Consider the following 19,240-nt stretch of genomic DNA (forward strand, 5'->3'; position numbering starts at 1 on the left):
GAGTTCCAGCCAATGGAGTGGCATTTGGCCGTTGTTTCATTGGATGTACTATGATCCTGATCCTTTATCCAATATTCCATTGGATAAAATAATCCTTACATTTGGTATAGTGCCTTTTACGTTGGGAAAGCGGCCTAAAGCGCTTCACAGGATTTACTGTAAATCTTTGCATTTGCGTTCGAACGTAGAGATGAAAGTTTCTGTGGAATTTAAATACTGACATAGACTATTTGTGGACTGTTTCGTCAACGTAATTCTATTGCAATCCTAACCAAAACATGCTCCCTACATTTGTGAGTAACAGCAAAAATGTATTACTGTTAATATTTATTAATATTTACAGGTCTGTGAATTTTTGAGGGATTGTTGAACATTTTATTAATACTTTTTATTAAGAGATTTAAATTAGAATTACATCACTTCCAAAAAGGAGTTTTTAGGTAGCAATACTCTCAGTGTCTTAAATTTAGCATAAATGACAACCCCCACCCCCACCACCACCACCCCCCTCCCATATTGAACGTTCAGTGTAAAATGCTCGGGGCAAGATTTGAGTTTTCCTTTGCTCCAGTGCAAAATTTATTAGTGCCACAAAGTGTTTTACTTAATCCAGTTAAATTAAAATGTACATTAGTCTCAGTGCAACAAACTGCTGCTGTGGCAATTTTGTGAGAGAAGGTTGGCAGGACTCAAGAGGAGCTATCGCACGGAGCTCCACAAGGTACATAAATAAACCAGAAATTGTTTGAGAAGAATTGCCCTTTCTGGGTTATCTTCTCACTTGAGCACTGAATTACTCTGAATCAGCCTCTCTTCAAAATATTTTGATATATTTATTTACAATGTAAATTAATTCTACACACTTTTACAGCAATTGTACAACTTTTTTTAAACTGGATTTTATTACATACTTGAGCAAAAAAGCAGTCAAAAGCAAGAAGATAGTTCTCGGAGTTGTCCATTTCTTAACATTGTAAGACTGCAGAGTGAAGTCAGTGGGTAGAAAGACAGATTCACAACATAGGTCAAAGCTGCAATTAAACATAATAATAAAGATTCCCTTTTGTTCAATAAACCTAGGTTATAGCGTATAAAAGAACAACTGACTGTAACTCTGACTATTAACCATTGTCCTCAAATGTCCAAGAAGTGTTTCAGCTGCTGACTATTATAATGTGCCCACTCTCAGTTATTCTTTGAACAACATAAAATGCACAGTAATATGATTTACTGGTGTCAACTACAATGATAATCTTTGCATTTGATTTAGTGCCTTATCATGTTGTTGATACATCTCAAAGCGCTGCACAGGATATACTGGCAAGTAGATTGACTATGTATTTTGTGGGTGAAACGTGGCGCGAAATGCAAAACAATTATTTCTCTCAGTTTCAATGCTGGATTGAGAAGACTTAATCATTACGTTGCCATTCCACTCCAAAAACACCAATATTGGTGTCACAATATTCCAGTGTTGAGTTTAGCACTAAGTGAGTGCCTGGGCATAAACTTCCACTTAAAATCGTCCCTCTAGCATATAGGGTACATCTCAGCAATAATACAGTGCTTCAGTTCAACTTAACTGGGTGCAGTATGCACAGTTGTTAACTTCTGGGAAATGTTAAGAGTGGCATTTATGATCAACTGCAGTGACACAGGTTGTAAACTTCTTTCAACACAAGAAAAATATTTTTTTAATAAAAAGTAACAGGCATTAAAATAAATGAAATATACTTCTCATCACTCGTGTTACTCATAAATAACAAGTCTGAGCTGATGCTTTAAAGACATATAACAAAATCCCCCTTGATACTGATGATAGAAACTTCTATAATGTATCTTTCCTGCAGCTGCTATCTTTATCAAGGAATATTGGAATACACAGGACCAGAAAAGACCAGTGGGTCCATATGGGTGGTCCCAAAGATTATGAAGAACGTTATACTGTGGTCTGGTGACAGCTTAGCTCAATTGGTAGAACTCTTGCCTCTGCATTAGAAATTTGTGGAGTCGTGCCTCAAGTCAGGACTTAGTCTGACACTCCAATGTCAGAACTGGACAAGCACTGCTTTGAAGGTGCCATCTTTTGGATGAGACGTTAAACTGCATCTGCCTGTTGAAATGGATGTTAAAGATCCCATGCCACTATTCAGAAAGAGAAGGGATTCCTGCAAATAAATTGGCCATTCACTTCATGGCGATTTGTGGGCTGCTGTGCCCAAAAAATAACTGTGGTAACCTACAAATACAATCATTATGGGCAGTAACTAGAATGTGAAGTATTTTGAGACAGTGTCGTTTTTATGTATTATATCAAATGAAAGGATTATCATACCATTATTTATATCTCATGCCCTTCAATTGCTTCTTTTACCAAAAAACCTGCCCAGTTGCAGCTAGAGAACTGTGCTCCGACCCTTACGTCTTTCAGGCCCAGCGATAGTAACAAGAAAACAGCTACAGCTGAAAAAAACATGCTGATCATTCCTTCAGTACAACAGTTACCATCCCTATACCAAAAATCAGACTTCAAACCTTATGTCATTTTTCTGAGATGACCATTCAAAGGAATACCAGGAACATGCAGCCAGAGCACACTTAATGCCTGGCATTGTAGTCCTGCAGTAGGCAACCGTTCACCTGCACGACTCCCTCCTCACCTCCCACCCCCCCACCACTGTTTATCATCACCCTGGTTCAGGTAACTGAGTAAAAAGTGCATTACCTCTGGCAGCAGTACTCATTGGTAAGAACAAGGAAACAATGGCCTTACTGTGCTTGGGATTTAATAACCTGATGTCTGGTAAATGAAACGCTGCTGACAAATGGTTGCCCTTTGGCATGGGAGGGCTATATTGTGTTCACAGGTAAATATTAGCGTGCGCACGCACACAGATAGAAATAAAGCAAGGCAGCCTAACTATGCAGCACACAGATGAGAAACTGGTGGTTAGTTGTGCATCCAGCCCATTGTGGAACTTTAAAGAAATAAATCTGATTTTGAGCACTTTGAGTGTCAGGAGTAAAATCAATGACCTGGTCACTGTACAATTAGTCAGCGACACATTATATGGCTTTAGTTTAACGGGGCTTGCGATGAAAAGATATGCAACACACCATGCAGAACTACACCAATCAAAAACAAACAGCAAGCAGCAAGAAGTCGGGTTCTTCAGTATACATTTCGTTTGTGCAATGGGCCAAAGTATTCGGAGAGCTCTATCATTGAACACTGTCTACATTTCTGTGAGCACTAGCCTCAGTGAGTTGTGCAATCCATGCCCGCCAAGAGAAGCTTCAGATCTCGGTCACTCGCCAGAATTTCTATTTGTACACCCTGTACAGCCGACATAGAGACATGATACTATAAACACAAGAAGCATACCAGGGCTTTTGCTTTATGAGGTTTATACCTCAACAGGCATCAAACTGGGATGTCTAGACTTGTGTTTGTGCACTGAGACATCACATTCCTTTGTTATGTTTTTTTTGCCAAAGTTACAATTCACAACCACTGTATTAAAATTGAAATTTACATGGAATACCTTGCTGATACATGAATGTCTTTCTTAAAAAAATTAACCATCTGTTTGATGCTACCACCATCTGACCTTGTGGCTTGTGCTGGGAGATGAAATTACACATTTCATTACAATGTCTCTAGTTAGTATTTTATGAATCCATCACTGAAGATGACAGATGGCTTGTGCACTACACCTCAGAACTATGCTAATAAGGTTACAAAATTTGAGCTGAAGAAAAGTTGAAAGAGAATTGTTTCCATGGTAGGGCTCTTGCACTTTACTGTCTTGCTGTCAAGGTAGCGTGCAGCGACACAACACCCATTACGTCTCCAATCACCTGATAATAATAATAACAATAATCCTTGAATTTGATATCCCGCCTTATCACATTATTATTTGTCACAAAATGCTTTACAGGGTTTTACTGTGAAGCGGAGTGCATTTTTGTACAGCAATGTCCCACAAACAGTCATTAAGCAAATGAGCCATATTTTATTCCATGATGGATTCAAATACTCTGGATTACCAGTCTGAATACTGTCCCTGTCAGATGAATTTGTTTTTTTATTTGTGGCTTACTCCAGAGATAACAGAATGACAGGTTTTTGAACACTGTGAACAATTTGACAGTAACTTCCGGCCTTTAGCCCGCGTCAGAGCTGATCATTCAGCAGAACTTCAGTTCCTTATCCACACCATATCCCAACAACATAATAGGCATTTTGAAAACTGAACAATTGGCTGCCCGGCCCAAAAACCTCCAAGGTGTTGGAGCCTTACTCCCGACAGCCATCATCAAGAAATAATTAAAAAAATGCTTTATTCAGTAGTGACGAACCTACTCCTTGCTCTCGTAGTAAACCACTCCTCCTCCTATAGACTTGTACCTATCCACTCCCGAAACTGAGTGAAATGGGGCCTCGTGGTCGACCACTCCCATCTCTCTCCTAGTGACCACCCTCTCTCCTAGTGACCACTCTCTCTCCTAGTGACCACTCTCTCTCTCCTAATGACCACTCTCTCTCCTAGTGACCACTCTCCCTCCTAGTGACCACTGTCCCTCTCCTCGTGACCACTGTCTCTCTCCTAGTGACCACACTCTCTCCTAGTGACCACTCACTCTCCTAGTGATCACTGTCTCTCTCCTGGTGACCACTCTCTCTCCTATTAACCAGTCTCTCTCCTAGTGGCCACTCTCTCTCCCAATGACCACTTCCTCTCCTGGTGACCAGTAGGAGTCTACACACAGGTGAACCCTATATCTCTATCCGGATAGCCTTCCGTGGCCAGAGATTTTGACTTAGTTCAGTGGAGGCCAACAAAATAAATTTTCTTGATTGAATATCTCCTAGGTGACCACTCTCAAGAAATATTCAGTCAAGAAAAAACTCATCAGTACAAATCAGTACATTTACTGACAGAGGCTTAACTCGACATTTGCGAATGTTGGGGGGGTGTGGGGGGCCATTACTTGATGGCTTCGCAGGCCACTTTCGGCCCATGGGCCACAGGTTGGTCACCATTGTCTTAGTTAAATCCTACAAGCAGAAGATAGCTTATCACCACCACAATGACGCTTGTAGGTTTCAAACAATTACAATGCCAGTGCCGGCATTTACTGACAGTTTTCAGCACTGATAAAAGGCGGTGCCGATAAAAGCTGATAAATGCTGGTACCGGTATTGTAATCACACTTAGCTGGATATTCTGTTTCGCCAGACCAGATTGATCTCCCCCCATTGGTCCAACCAGCTAGGGGTGCATTGGGATCTTTAATGTCCATCGGAATAAACTATCTTTTAGTACCTATGTTTTTGTTCAAGTAACTAAGATTTAAAATGAACAAAACTACAATAACATTTAGATTAGATTTGGGTAAATGCAATGTCTGATGCAGCAGGCAATATCACAGTGTTTAAACAGTACAGAGCCTGAGACTTGATTGAGAACTTCCCAGTATCGTGACACTGATCGTTTGGTGCCTACTCTTGAGTTATGATGTTGCTGGTGGTAGGGAGACGAGAGCACAATCACTGACATAGGCCTCACAGTCTCCAGTAGCCACAGACTTTCTGTGTTGTTATCCTGCGTCATTGTGGCTGATCACACAGCCAACAATAACTGGATTTCCTACTCTTGGATGGGGATTATCAATATTGTCACCAGAATGAGTTCATCAAGTTTCCGTTGCTTAGACTAGAAAACCTCCCCATGGGTGTGCAAACAAAACATTTGCTACTACCAGCCAATAGTGCATGATAACCCCCAATGTTGTCCAAAACATGTTTGAACAATGCATCCACAGAGAACAGAGTTAATTTAGATCACAGAGATTTTATTGATAACTACCTCTTTATTTCAGTGAAGGATTGCCAAAGGAACGCTACAACCACTTGGCAACAGTCCCATCTCAGTCCCTCATACCCATTACTTTGTCTCAGGAATTTTCACTTCCATCATTTGGAAATTGCTTGCATCCTAAAATAACGACACACGGCCAGTAATTGAAAGCGCGTTATAAATGGATTTTTATGCTGGGGGCGGCCGATCAGTTAAACGTCGACGCTGTTCTTTCTTTGTACTTACTGAAGGATAACAATTAAATGTACCCTGAAATAGAACAGACAAAAAAAACTTCCATTTTAGTCTTATCTATGCTGTTTTTGCACTGCACATTTGGCAGCATTTTGCTGCCAAAATCTCATCGATTCAGTGTCCACAGTGCAGTATAAATTAAGTGTAAATCGCGCTGGAGCCTTTCTTTCAACAGCACCTGGAGGAAGCTGTTTCAGGAGTCGTGAAAGATGCAGCCCCGAGCTGAAATGTAAAGCCATCACCATGCTTAAGAGTTTCCAAACCAAGCTGGAATTTCCATGCATCCCACCTACACATAGAACTGCTGGAGTCTAACCAGCTAAAGCCGCATAGCTTGCCATTGATATTGCTACTCCACCGCTTGTCCTCCCACCTCAACCTTCAAGGCACTGTCCTTGAATGGTTTAGCTCTTACCTTTCCCACCGTCTTCACTTCGTCTCAACGAATGGCTTCTCCTCCACCCCCCGCACTGTCTCATGTGGTGTCCCTCAGGGCCCTGTCCTCGGTCCCCTCCTCTTCACCCTCTATATGCTCCCCCTCGGTGACATCATCCGCAAACATGGGGTTAACTTCCACATGTATGCGGATGACACCCAACTCTACCTTTCCTCCTCTACTCTCAACTCCACGACCACCGATGTCCTGACAGCCTGCCTGTCCGACATCGAGTCCTGGACGAGAGACAACTTTCTTCAGCTCAACGTGCGAAAAACCGAGGCCCTCCTGATTGGCTCACGTCAGCGCCTCCGCACCTCAGGCGCTGACACCATCAGCATCCAAGGCTGCACTCTCCACCTCTCAAAGCCAGTCAGGAACCTCGGCGTTTTGTTCGACCCTGAGCTGTCCTTTCTCCCTCACATCCGCACCACAACTGGCACCGCCTTCCATCACCTCCGGAATATCGCCAGATTACGGCACTACCTCACCCCTCACGCTGCTGAAACCCTGGTTCACGCCTTTGTCACCTCAAGGCTGGACTATGGGAACTCTCTCCTCGCCGGCCTTCCCGGCACCTCCCTCCACAAGCTGCAGGTCATTCAGAACTCTGCAGCTCGTGTACTGTCCCGCACCAGGCTTCGGGACCACATCACTCCTACCCTCGCTCGCCTCCACTGGCTCCCCATCCCCCAGAGGATTGATTTCAAGATCCTCATCCTCACCTACAAGGCCATTCACGGCCTTGCTCCCTCCTACCTCTCCAACCTACTATCCCCCTACCTACCTGCCCGTACCCTCCGTTCCTCTGGCTCCGGTCTGCTCCACGTCCCCCGCCCCAACCGCCCTACTATCGGTGGTCGGGCCTTCAGCCTCTCAGCCCCGAGGCTCTGGAACTCCATCCCCCAGTGCCTTCGCCGCTTCCTCCCTTTCCTCCTTCAAGGCCGGTCTCAAAACCTTTCTCTTTGACCGTGCCTTCAGCTCCCCTCTCGACTCTCTTCCTCCTCCTCGCTCCCTCCCTTCCCTCCCCTCACCCTGACCATTTCCCCCTCCTCTCTCCCTCCCTTCCCTCCCCTCACCCTGACCATTTCCCCCTCCTCGCTCCCTCCCTTCCCTCCCCTCACCCTGACCATTTCCCCCCAATGCTCGGGTCATGACCCAACTGTGCAGCGCCTTGGGACGTCCTCCTGACGTGAAAGGCGCTCTATAAATGGAATCTTGTTGTTGTTGTTGTTGTTGCTGTCCTGCAAGCTCTCCCGCTGCTTTTCCAGCTAGGTCTACCGTACTCATTAGGGCTTTGGCTGCAGGGTTAACAGGAGCTGAATGGGATGACTCACTGCTCCCTGTGACTGGTCTGCCCTTCCAGGTCCTGTCGATGAGCCAGGCTGGCTGTGCTGTCATCAGCTGTGCCCTGGAATACTGCCATTCGACATCCAACAAGATGGGTTTAAGCCCTCATTAGTTGGATGGTAGGAACAAAGGACTCCCTGTGAGCCACACATCTCAGCATGAAATGCGTGAGAGCATTATCACCGTCTTCCTGTCCATAGCTTGGGCTCACACCCCTTCCTATCGAGCAATGGCTTCAACAATTGGAGGTGTGGAGTTTAAGCAGCAGTTGATTACCTCTCTGCAGGCCAAGCAAGGTAGATTTGAACAAACATGTACGCACGAACTCAGACTCCAGGTAACATGTAAATATGATGGGTACGAATCACCCTGGGTTTGTTTGCTCTACTTTGGTCTTGTCAATGCTTTTGGAACACAGAAGAACTTTCATCCAACTCAAGAATGCATCCCACAAATATCTCTTTAAAGTTACATTAACATAAACGCTCTGCTTGTCGGCCTTCCTGACTCCTCCCTCCACAGGCTGCAGATAATCCAGAACTCTGCAGCCCGTGTCCTCTCTCGCACCAAACTCCGTGACCCCATCTTCCCCACTCTCGCCCGACTCCACTGGCTTCCTATCCTGCAGATGATCCAGTTCAAGATCCTTGTCCTCACATACAAAGCCCTCCATGGCCTCGCCACACCCTACCTCTGCAACCTCCTAACCAACTCACCCATTCCCTCCGCTCAGCCGGCTCTGGCCTGCTCCACGTCCCCCGACCCACCCGCCCCACCATTGGTGGGAGAGAATTCAGCCATTCTGCCCCCAACCTCTGGAATTCCATCCTCCAGTTACTCCGCCTCGCCCCCTCCTTAGCCTTCTTCAAATCCTGCCTTAAGACCCTCCTCTTCAACCTTGTCATCAGCCACCCCACTTCCCCTCCCCTCTCCCCCCCCCGACCCCAGACCTCGGATCTGAAATGCTGTACACTGTCCAGCACCTTGGGACGTCCTCCCGACGTGAAAGGCGCTATACAAATGTAACCTTATTGTTGTAGTTGTTGTAACAAACCTTACACCCAATCTTGGTGTTGTGTGTGAGTACCGAGCCGCACAAGTATAGCACACTGAAATTAAATGTTCAAACAATTACAATGCCAGTGTTGGCATTTTCTGACAGTTTTCAGCACTGAAAAAAANCGGTGCCGACAAAAGCCGGTAAATGCCAGTATCGGCGCTGTAATCACACTTGACTGGAAATTTTGGTTCACTAGACCACATCTCTCCCCAGTTAATCCAGACAGCCTTTCCATTTAAAATAATAATAATAAGCCTGGCCGAGGTAAGCAGTCGCTGATTCGGAGGGCGGAGAGGAGCATCTGCAGAAAATCAACAAGTGACATCAACCTGATGTCATGCTCAAAAGACAGAACCAGAAAAAAAACTAAGAAAAACTAAAACTGTAGCTCAGTGGTTAGAGCACTCGCTTTGCAAGTGAGACACCTGAGTTCAATTCCAGGCACAGGGCGAAACCTTGGGCAAGTTTCGTTACTCCACACGCCTAATAATAATCCCTCCAAAACCAAAAACAATAATAAATTGGTCATTTTCAATCTGCGACTGTTTGTGGGACATTGCTGTGCGCAATTGGCTGCCGCGTTCGCCCACAAATATACAGTCAATTCACTTTACAGTGTATTCTGTGAAGCGCTTTGGGATGTCCTTCCGACGTGAAAAGCGCTATATTAAATGCAAGGATTATTATTATTATTAAATAAAAACCATAATCCAGAGTGAGAGAGAGAGGAGAGAATGGCATGGCAGGTGTTGTGCGATGACTGCAGTATGTGGGAGCTGATGGAGGGCAGCCTGAGCCCGGACAACTACATCTGCAGCAAGTGTCTGCAACTGAGGAAGCTCCAGGTTAGAGTAGCTGAGCTGGAATCCGAGGTGCAGACATTGCGCGGCATCAGGGAAGGTGAGAGGTTCCTGGATAGTTTCATCCAGGAGACAATCACTTCCCTGAGGCTCAGTAAATGTATGGATCCTGCTACTACTCAGGGACAGGACAGGGTAACTGACAGTCAGTCAGGCAGATCCTGGGATCCGAAACTGTAAAGCGCTCTGAGACGCCGTCCAGCGTAGAGGGCGCTATATAAATCCAAGTTGTTGTTGTAAGGGGACCCCAGAGAGAATGGTGGAGAAGCCTCAGGCATTAAGCTTGTCCAACAGGTACGAGGTAATTGTAACCTGTGTGGACAAGGAAGTCTGTAAGGAGGAGGATGGGCAAACTGACCCCAGCAGCTCTATACAGGAGGCCACACAAGCGGGGGGAGCAAAACGGAATGTAGTTGTGATAGGGGACGAGACAGTCAGGCGGACAGACGCTCTTCTCTGCACCCGCAACCAGGTGTCACGAAGGCCTCTGTTGCCTTCCTGGTGCCAGAGTTAAGGATGTCTCTTCAGGGCTGGAGAAGAATTTGAAGCAGGAAAGGGATGATCCAATTGTGGTGATCCACATAGGAACCAACAATATAGGTAGTGGCAACTTGAGGAGTGAGTTCAATAAACTGGGAATGAAATTAAAAGGAAAAACTTCCAAGGTGATAATCTCCAGATTACTACCTGAGCCACTCACAAATTGATACAGGGATAAACAAATGAAAGAGTTAAATGCGTGACTGAGAGAGTGGTGCGGGAGGCAGGAGGTTCGTTTTATGGGCCACTGGCACCAGTATTGGGGGAAAAGGGAGCTGTTCCATCGAGATGGCCTCCGCCTTAACCGGCTGGGACCAATGTCCTGGCAAAACAATTAAATAGGGAGTTAAGCAGAGCTTTAAATTATTAAGGGGGGCGATGAGGGAAGGTTACAGCTACAGTTAAACATAACCCGGCATTGCAAGGAACAGTCATGGCTGTAGAGCAGAGTAATAATAATAATCCTTGCATTTGATATAGCGCTTTTCACATCTTCTAGACATGCCAAAGCGCTTCACAGAATATACTGTAAAGTGAATTGACTGTATATTTGTGGGCGAACGCGGCAGCCAATCGCGCACAACAATGTCCCACAAACAGTCGTGGATTGAAAATGACCAATTTACTATTGTTTTGTTTTGGAGGGATTATTATTAAGCGTGTGGAGTAAGGAAACTTACCCAAGGTTTCGCCCTGCCTGGAATTGAACTCAGGTCTCTCACTTGCAAAGTGAGTACTCTAACCACTGAGCTACAGGACTCCAGAGTAGCGACGGGAGTTAAAGAACAGAGTTTGTCAAGAGGGACAAAAAGCTCAACAAAGGAAATAGGGCATTAATGAGTAGGGGAAATAGTAAGAGGTCAATATTAAAGGTGCTATATCTGAATGCACGAAGGATTCGTAACAAGATAGATGAACTAAGTGCACAAATAGACATAAATGAGTTTGATCTAGTGACTATTACTGAGACATAGTTACAGGGAGACCAAGTTTGGGAGCTAAACATTCTGGGGTATTCGACGTGTAGGAAAGATAAGCAATGTGGAAAACGGAGAGAGGAGGGCTTAGCCCTGCTAATAAAGGATTAGATAGAAGCAGTAGAGAGGCAGGATTTTAAATCAGAAAATCAGGATGTAGTGTCAGTATGTGTGGAGGTAAGAAACAACAAGGGGCAGAAAACACTAGTGGGAGTAGTTTATAGACACACAAACAGCTCTTACAGTATTGGGCAGGGTATTAATCAGGAAATTAGAGGAGCATGTGGCAAAGGGAATACACTAATAAGGGGTGATTTTAATCTTCATATGGACTGGGAAAACCAAATTGGCAAAGGTAAATTAGAGGATGACTTTATAGAATGCATTAGAGATAGTTTTCTAGAGCAGTATGCTGAGGAGCCAACCAGGGAACAGGCTATCCTACACCTTGTTTTGTGTAATGAAATAGGGCTAATCAGCAATCTGGAAGTTAAGGCTCCTCTAGGGCAGAGTGACCATAACATGATGGAATTTAACATTAAGTTAGAGAGTGATATAGTTGAATCGAAGTAAGGGTCTTAAATCTAAATAAAGGCAATTTTGCAGGTATGAGAGAAGATTTGGCTAAAATAGACTGGGAAATTAGATTAAAGAGTATGACGGTAGACCAGTAATGGCAAACGTTTAAAGATATAATACGTAATTCCCAGCAATCACATATTCCCTTGAAAACTAAAAATACCACGGGAAAAGTGGTTCAACCTTGGCTAACTAGAGAAGTTAAGGAAAGTATAAAATTAAAAGAAGAAGCCTATAATACTGCCAAAAAGAGCACTAAACCTAAGGATTGGGAGGGCTTTAGAGATCAGCAAAGGAAAACCAAGAAACTGATTAAGAGGGAGAAAATGGAATATGAGAGTAAACTAGCTAGAGATATAAAGACAGATTGTAAGAGTTTTTACAAGTACATAAAGAGGAAGACACCATCAAAAGTGAATGTGCATCTATTGCAGGCGCAGACAGGAGAAATTATAATGGGGAATAAGGAAATGGCATTAATGAGTCATTAAACAAATATTTTGCTTCTATCTTCACATTAGAGGACACCGAAAACTTACTGAAAATAGAGGGAAACCTGGAGGCTAATGTTAGTGAGGAATTTAAAATAATGAATATCAGTAAAGCAATAGCACTAGAGAAATTGATAGGATTAAAAACCGATAAATCCCTGGACCTGATTGCCTGCATCCTTGGGTTTTAAAAGAGGTGGCTGCAGAGATAGTGGGCGCTTTGTTTTTGATCTTCCAAAACTCCCTGCATTCTGGAATGGTTCCATTGATTGGAAGGTCGTAAACATCATGCTGATATTTAAGAAGAGTGGGAGACAAAAAATGGGGAATTATAGATCAGTTAGTCTGACATTGGTGGCAGGGAAAATTCTACTGTCCTTAATTAGGGACGTCGGTGTGCGGCACTTAGAAAACCATAACATGGTAGAGTCAACATGGCTTTACAAAAGGGAAATCATGTTTAACAAATCTTATAGAGTTTTTTAAGGATGTAACTAGCAGGTTAGATAGGGGGAACCAGTAGATGTGGTGTACTTGGATTTCCAGAAGGAATTTGACAAGGTGCCACATAAAAGGCTGTTACATAAGATTAGAGCCCATGGAATTAAAGGTAATATATTAGCATGGATTGGAGAGTGGCTAACAAGAAGAGCCAGAGAGTAGGGATAAACGAGTCCTTCTCAGATTGGCAGGATGTGACTCGTGGAGTGCCACAAGGATCAGTGCTTGGACTTCAATTATTTACAATCTATATCAATGATTTAAATGAAGAAATAGAACTTAATATATCTAAATTCGCGGACGATACAAAGATAGGTGGGAGAGTAAGCTGTGAAGATGACACACAAAGAATGTAAAGGGAAATAGACAGGCTTGGTGAGTGGTCAAGAAGATGGCAGATGGAGTATAATGTGGGAAAGTGTGAAGTTATTCACTTAGGTAGTAAAAATAGAAAAGTGGATTATTTTCTAGAGGGAAAGAGACTAGGTAGTGTTAGTGTTCAAAAAGATTTGGGTGTCCTTGTACACCAGTCACAAAAAGTTAGTATGCAGGTACAGCAAGCAAATAGGGAGGCTAATGCCATGTTGGCGTTCGTTGCAAAAGGGTTAGAGTACAAGAGTAGGGACTTCTTGCTGCAGTTGTATAAGGCCTTGGTGAGACTGCACCTAGAATATCGTGTGCTGTTTTGGTCTCCTTATTTAAGAAAGGACATACTCACCTTAGAGGAGGTGCAGCGATTCACTAGGTTGGTTCCTGGGATGATGGGGTTGACCTATGAGGAGAGGTTGAATAAACTATAGAAGAATTAGGGGTGATCTTATAGAAACCTATAAGATTCTTAAGGGTCTTGACAGGATAGATGCCGTGAGACTGTTTCCCCTGGTTTGAGAATCTAAAAGTAGGGGTCATAGTCTCAAGATTAAGGGTCAGCCTTTTCGAACTGAGTTGAGGAAACATTTCTTCACTCTAAGGGTAGAATTTGTGGAATTCTCTACCTCAGAAGGCTGTGGATGCTCAGTCCTTGAACATATTCAAGACTGAGGTTGATAGATTTCTAAAGGATAGATGGATTAAGGGATATGGGGATAGAGCGGGTAAATGGAATTAGAAGATCAACCATGATCTTATTAAATGGCGGAGCAGGCTTGAGGGGCCGAATGGCCTACTCCTGCTCCTACTTCTTATAGTCTTAATATTAATAATCCTTGCATTTGATATAGTGCCTTATCATACCTTCTAGAGGTCTCAAAGCACTTCATAGAATATACTGTAAAGTGAATTTACTGTATATCAACAATGACAACAATTTGCATTTATAAAGTGCCCTTCATGTGGGTTAGCATCTCAGAGTGCTGAAATATGGCATAGTTTGATGACAGGCTGTTGAGGTAGGGGAGGTTACTGTAGAAGAGGAAAGTCATCAATGAGATATCAAGATGTAGATATGGCCTCAGCCCTAACAAACAGTGTAGTACAAGTTGGATAATATACCTTGAATCATATTAATCCTTTATACTGATAACTTGTCTACTTACTATTAGGTAAGTGAACAAAACAATCAGGTTATTATACAAAGCAGACCTACACAATTGAAGATCATTGCACCTTATAGCTTATAAAATATACCTTTCCTTTGTTTTAACCAAAAACTTGTATTTATATTGTGCCTGTTACATTTCAAACCCAATTGGGAATTCTTCACAAAGACCAGTTGGCCAAAAGCTGAATAAAAAATAATTTAAAAAATACAGTTTTAATGTTAAGAAGTCTTTCTCGGGTATGAGAGTCAAAAAATCAGCTCTGGTTAATACTTAAACGATGGTTAAATTGTCATAGAGAAGCCCAAGGGAGAAATCAATCTCCCAAAGTCACGCATGTTCAGTCCCAAACCTATCATCAGTGTCAACCTGCTCAGTCAATAGCGGTCTCATATCAGTCTTTGCTGACATGCCAATTCAGTACTGAAGGAATATTGCATTGCTGGAGGTGATGACATTCAGAGGGAACATTAAACTGAGGCGCCATCTGCCTGTTCAGGTAGACATTCAAGATCGTATGACACTATACAAAAAAGAAAGTTTTCTTCCAGTTTTTTGCCAACAAATCCTCAAATAAAAAAAAATGTCATTTACCTCATGGCTGTGTTGAATATTGCTGTGAGCAAATGGTCTGCTCTGTTTGCCCACAAAACACACAGTCACTACATATATCCTGTGAAGCGCTTTGAGGCATTCTCTTGACATAAAAGATGCTGTATCAAATGTAAGGATAACTATATTATTTATTATGAAAGAATTTTCAGCAGTTATCGTGTTGCTTAATTATCCCCTATGTAATGTGCTTGGCACTGCAATTCTGACCCCATCACCTTCGACTATTTTATTAGAAGCTCCTAAGTTTCTATGAAAACAATGAAAAAACTTATCACATCAAAGGGTTTCACAAGTAATTCACATCAAGTGTAGTGACTGCTTTTGTATCCAAATGTGGGAACCATTTGCCCCAGGATGAGATGACTAACCAATTCAAATGGAAGCAAGACAACCAGTATACCAGAGGAAAACACTTCAAATTGGGTCGTGGGTTTTTAAAGGTCCATCTGAAAACTCGCTGATGGGACTCCAGTGTCACCTGAAGAATTGGCACCTCCAAAAATATAGCAGTTCCTATTATTGCATCCGAGTGTCAATATAAGCTTATGTTCACAATGAAGGGTTTGACCCCATAACCCTCTGACAAAGAAGCAAGAGTGCTACCAAATGAGTCAATCTCATAAGCAACGTTATCACTCAATCATATTCCCAATCATTTTAAAGCTTGTAATCAGTAGCAAAATCAACTCTCTCTCTCGCCACCAACAAAAAAATTAATTTATTACTGTGCAATAAATTACATCCATTGATATAAATTGGAGAGAGAATTCATAGTTGTTATCTTATGGATGCACAATTCTGTTACTTGATGCGGCACTGGCGCCTTTGAAAAATGTTTTAACATTCTTTCACCTCTGCTTGGATCCAGAGAAGAGCCAGAATAACCATGAGTTATTTGTGTCATGGTAACATTAACACACAAGTAATGGGGTAATTTATGTTACCGTATTGTGCCGTTGTAAGTAATTGAAAAAAGCTTTGTCAAACATTTTCTCATGGAGAGGTTCGCCCTCTAAAAGGATCATTAAAGAGTCTTTTATGCCTTACATTTCACACAAGGGAAAAAAACACTTAGAAAAGTAAATAATCCACAAGAATTAATTTAATTTTCTTCAGCTTCAATAAACGATGTCCCCCTGCCTCTACAAATATTACCATGTCGGTTGAAAGGTCAGGAGTACTCAAATTGTTTTCTTCAAAGGTGAAAAGATATATAGTGTTCTCATATCCGTCTGTTACTATGAGTGCTGAAGTCCATTTACAGTGTAAAAAATTCATTTTACGCATAATTTTCAGCCCAGCAAACAATAAAGAAGAATCTATGAAATGACAAGGAGAAAACATAGTAGATATCTTTTCCAGTACAACTTTCTAAATAACGTGAAGAAACCTGGGGCACCAGATGAATGCTATCAGATCTCTGAGAGTTAACAGCACATGAAATACTGCAATGGGCAAAAGGATAAGCATGTCATGAGAAGCCATGCGGTCAGTGTTTCTCAGATTGTGAATCTAAAGTAGTACATGTACTGAAGTATTCATTGGTAGTCTGTCCAACAAGTCTGTGAACCACCTCCTCCCCTTAGGATAGGAAATCTTTGGGAATCCCAATTCTGTACAGCCTGACATTGGTGTTGTACTAAAAATAATTTATGGTTATTAAACTCTGCATTTGACATAATGCACACTACATGCTCAAGATGCATTGCACTCGTACTGAAATGCAGGCACCACAATTATTCCGACAGCACACATAACAGACAGCACAGTCCTTAGTCCTTTCTGCTCCTGCAGAATAGCTGAACGCTCGGTTTAAAAACGTCAAGCTACTGTATAATGTAGATGATTGCAATACACTTAAATTCACAACGCAAGGTAAACACTTACCAAGATACATAATGGTCTTCATTAATCATACTTTTGAAATCCCACAGTTTTTACGTCTTCCAACCAGCACGAGCACCGACAACCACATCAAATGCCAGAGTTTAAATCTGCACCATCATTTCTGCACTTCAGACTCAGCACAGTGCTTACATCCCATGCAGAATCCTTGGATGATTGGAGTCGACTCTGTTAGCACACAGCGCTGCTCATACAGTACTTTGTGAAATCTGACTCCTCCTTATGATGATCTTGCTGTGCCTGTGACATCAGTGCTGAGAGAGCCTCACAGGTTCCTTCTCATAGATTAGTCTGTCCTATGAAGCTTGAAGTTTCCTTCCTGATCAGATTAGAACTAAAAGCAGCTCTCTTTTTGAAAACCGTGCTCTTTTGTACAGATCAGAGAAAAGAGGGCTCTCTACCTCCTATTTTCTCTTCACCTAATGCAATGACCTGTTAGTCTCAAACGTTGGGAAATTACACAGAGATCAATAAAACCCCTTTCATTGAAGTTCATGATTGTGTCACTGTTCATAAATCACTAACTGCACACAGTTCAGGATCTACAGGGGTTTTCGTTGTTCATTCCTGATAAAGAAGCTGTTGTAATATATGATGTGTGGATGTAGCTGGTAATAATGTAAACTGATGGTGTAAAGTCATGCCATGACAAGAGGTGTGTTTAACCCACTCTAACTGTCTACATAAGCAGCTCTCTAACTCAGCAAGGGCACAGTAGGGAGAAGAGAGTAACTGGTGATTGAGCTGTAGTAAGCAAGGTAAGGCCAAGGGCTGAGGTTCAAATTATTCCACTCTTGCGCACCTCTTGGTGTCCACTTAGAGAACTGCAGCTGTCTGGAAACAGTTTGCCTGTCTCCCCTCTGCCTTGACAAGGAAAGACAGCAGGGAGGCAGGCAAATTAGTGTTTGTGTGTGGGGTGGTGGGGGCGGGGGGGTGCGTGGGTCAGGGACTAAAAGGGGGAAGAAAGAAACTGATCAAATTCTGGTTAGTCGATTTTTTAAAAGACGCACATTTTGTTAATATTTCTGTAAGTATGATTTCAGCGCTTGTATTGAAGGATAATTATTTCTGGAGATTTGAGGCCGTTAACTTGCTCCTCCACCAGCTGCAGTAGAATGAATACGGCCACAATGAACTCCAAGGCTCGCAAACATTTTACTGTAGGAAGGATTAGTTTGTCACCTGGCCAAGCCGAGTGCTAAAACAAAGAGTGACATGGTAAGCCCTCGATTCACTTAAATTCAAAGTAAAAAGTGATCAGCGTAGGTCAAAAATGTAATTTAATGGGGTTCCTTAATAACTACTCCAAGGGAGACATTCCAGTGACTGCAAGTCAGACACATCAGAGAACCATAGAAATTTATGCACAGAAGGCTATTCGACCAATCATGTCTGTGCTGGCTCCCAAAAGAGCAATTGCTTCAGTCCCATTTACTGGCCCTTTCCTCATACCTCTGTAGTTTACTCTTGTTGAGTATTTGTTTAGTTCTAAGTGGGACACTCCACTCCAGAAATGGAATTGGAAACTCCCTCCAGGAGCTGGCGGCTCATAGTGGATTTCCGGGTCCCAGAAGGAGTGATTCAGTGTCCTTGTTAAGGAAGACCAATTGCCATCATTTTGGCCTCAACATTTGAGTTATGAAAAATGCTAAAAACAAACTGTTTATAATCTCGAACAGGAAAGTAAGGGAGTTTTCAGATGGAGTTCACACTTGGGTTGAGAGCGTGTTGCCCCAACAGTGGGAAGAACTCTTACTGCGATGTATGGAAATAAATTATAAAATCAGCATGAGCAAGTGTGGAGGTTTTACAGGCCTATTATAATAAATCAAAGCATTCATATTGATTCCACAGGAATTTCATTACAACTGACAAAGGATCATGAGAGTAGATTGAAATATCATAATCTAATGGAGTCCAGTAGCATATTGGTTATCGTGCTCAATTTGCGAGCAAGAGGACCCGGGTTCGATTCCTGGGTGAAGTAAAACCTTAGGCAAGTGTACTTACTCCATATTCCTCTGGCTCCACCCAGCAGTAAGTAGGAACCTGGTTCTTAGTCGATTGACAGATTGCTTTCCAGGGTAATTATCCCTAAAAAAATGTTGTCGCTCAATCCACGACTGTTTGTGGGACATTGCTGTGTGCAATTGGCTGCTGCGTTTCGCCCACAAAATACACAGTCAATCCACTTTACAAAATATTGTGTGAGGCATTTGAGATGTCTCAACAGTGTGATAAGGTGTTATATCAAATACAAGGATTATTA

General features: G+C 42.7%; 1 protein-coding gene across 1 annotated transcript in view; it reads right to left on the reverse strand.

Moving 5' to 3' along the window:
• The window catches only part of LOC103179939 (zinc finger protein 385D), a 165,713-nt gene extending 148,596 nt beyond the window's left edge, over positions 1-17,117 (reverse strand). The window contains exon 1 of the mRNA XM_007895476.2: positions 16,954-17,117. Within this exon, the coding sequence (XP_007893667.1) occupies positions 16,954-16,975 (22 nt within the window). The 5' untranslated portion in view covers positions 16,976-17,117. The remainder of the gene's footprint in view (positions 1-16,953) is intronic.
• Between the last annotated feature and the right edge of the window lie 2,123 nt (positions 17,118-19,240).

This window comes from Callorhinchus milii, unplaced genomic scaffold, assembly GCF_018977255.1.
Source record: "Callorhinchus milii isolate IMCB2004 unplaced genomic scaffold, IMCB_Cmil_1.0 Scaffold2, whole genome shotgun sequence".
In the NCBI taxonomy this organism is placed as follows: domain Eukaryota; kingdom Metazoa; phylum Chordata; class Chondrichthyes; order Chimaeriformes; family Callorhinchidae; genus Callorhinchus; species Callorhinchus milii.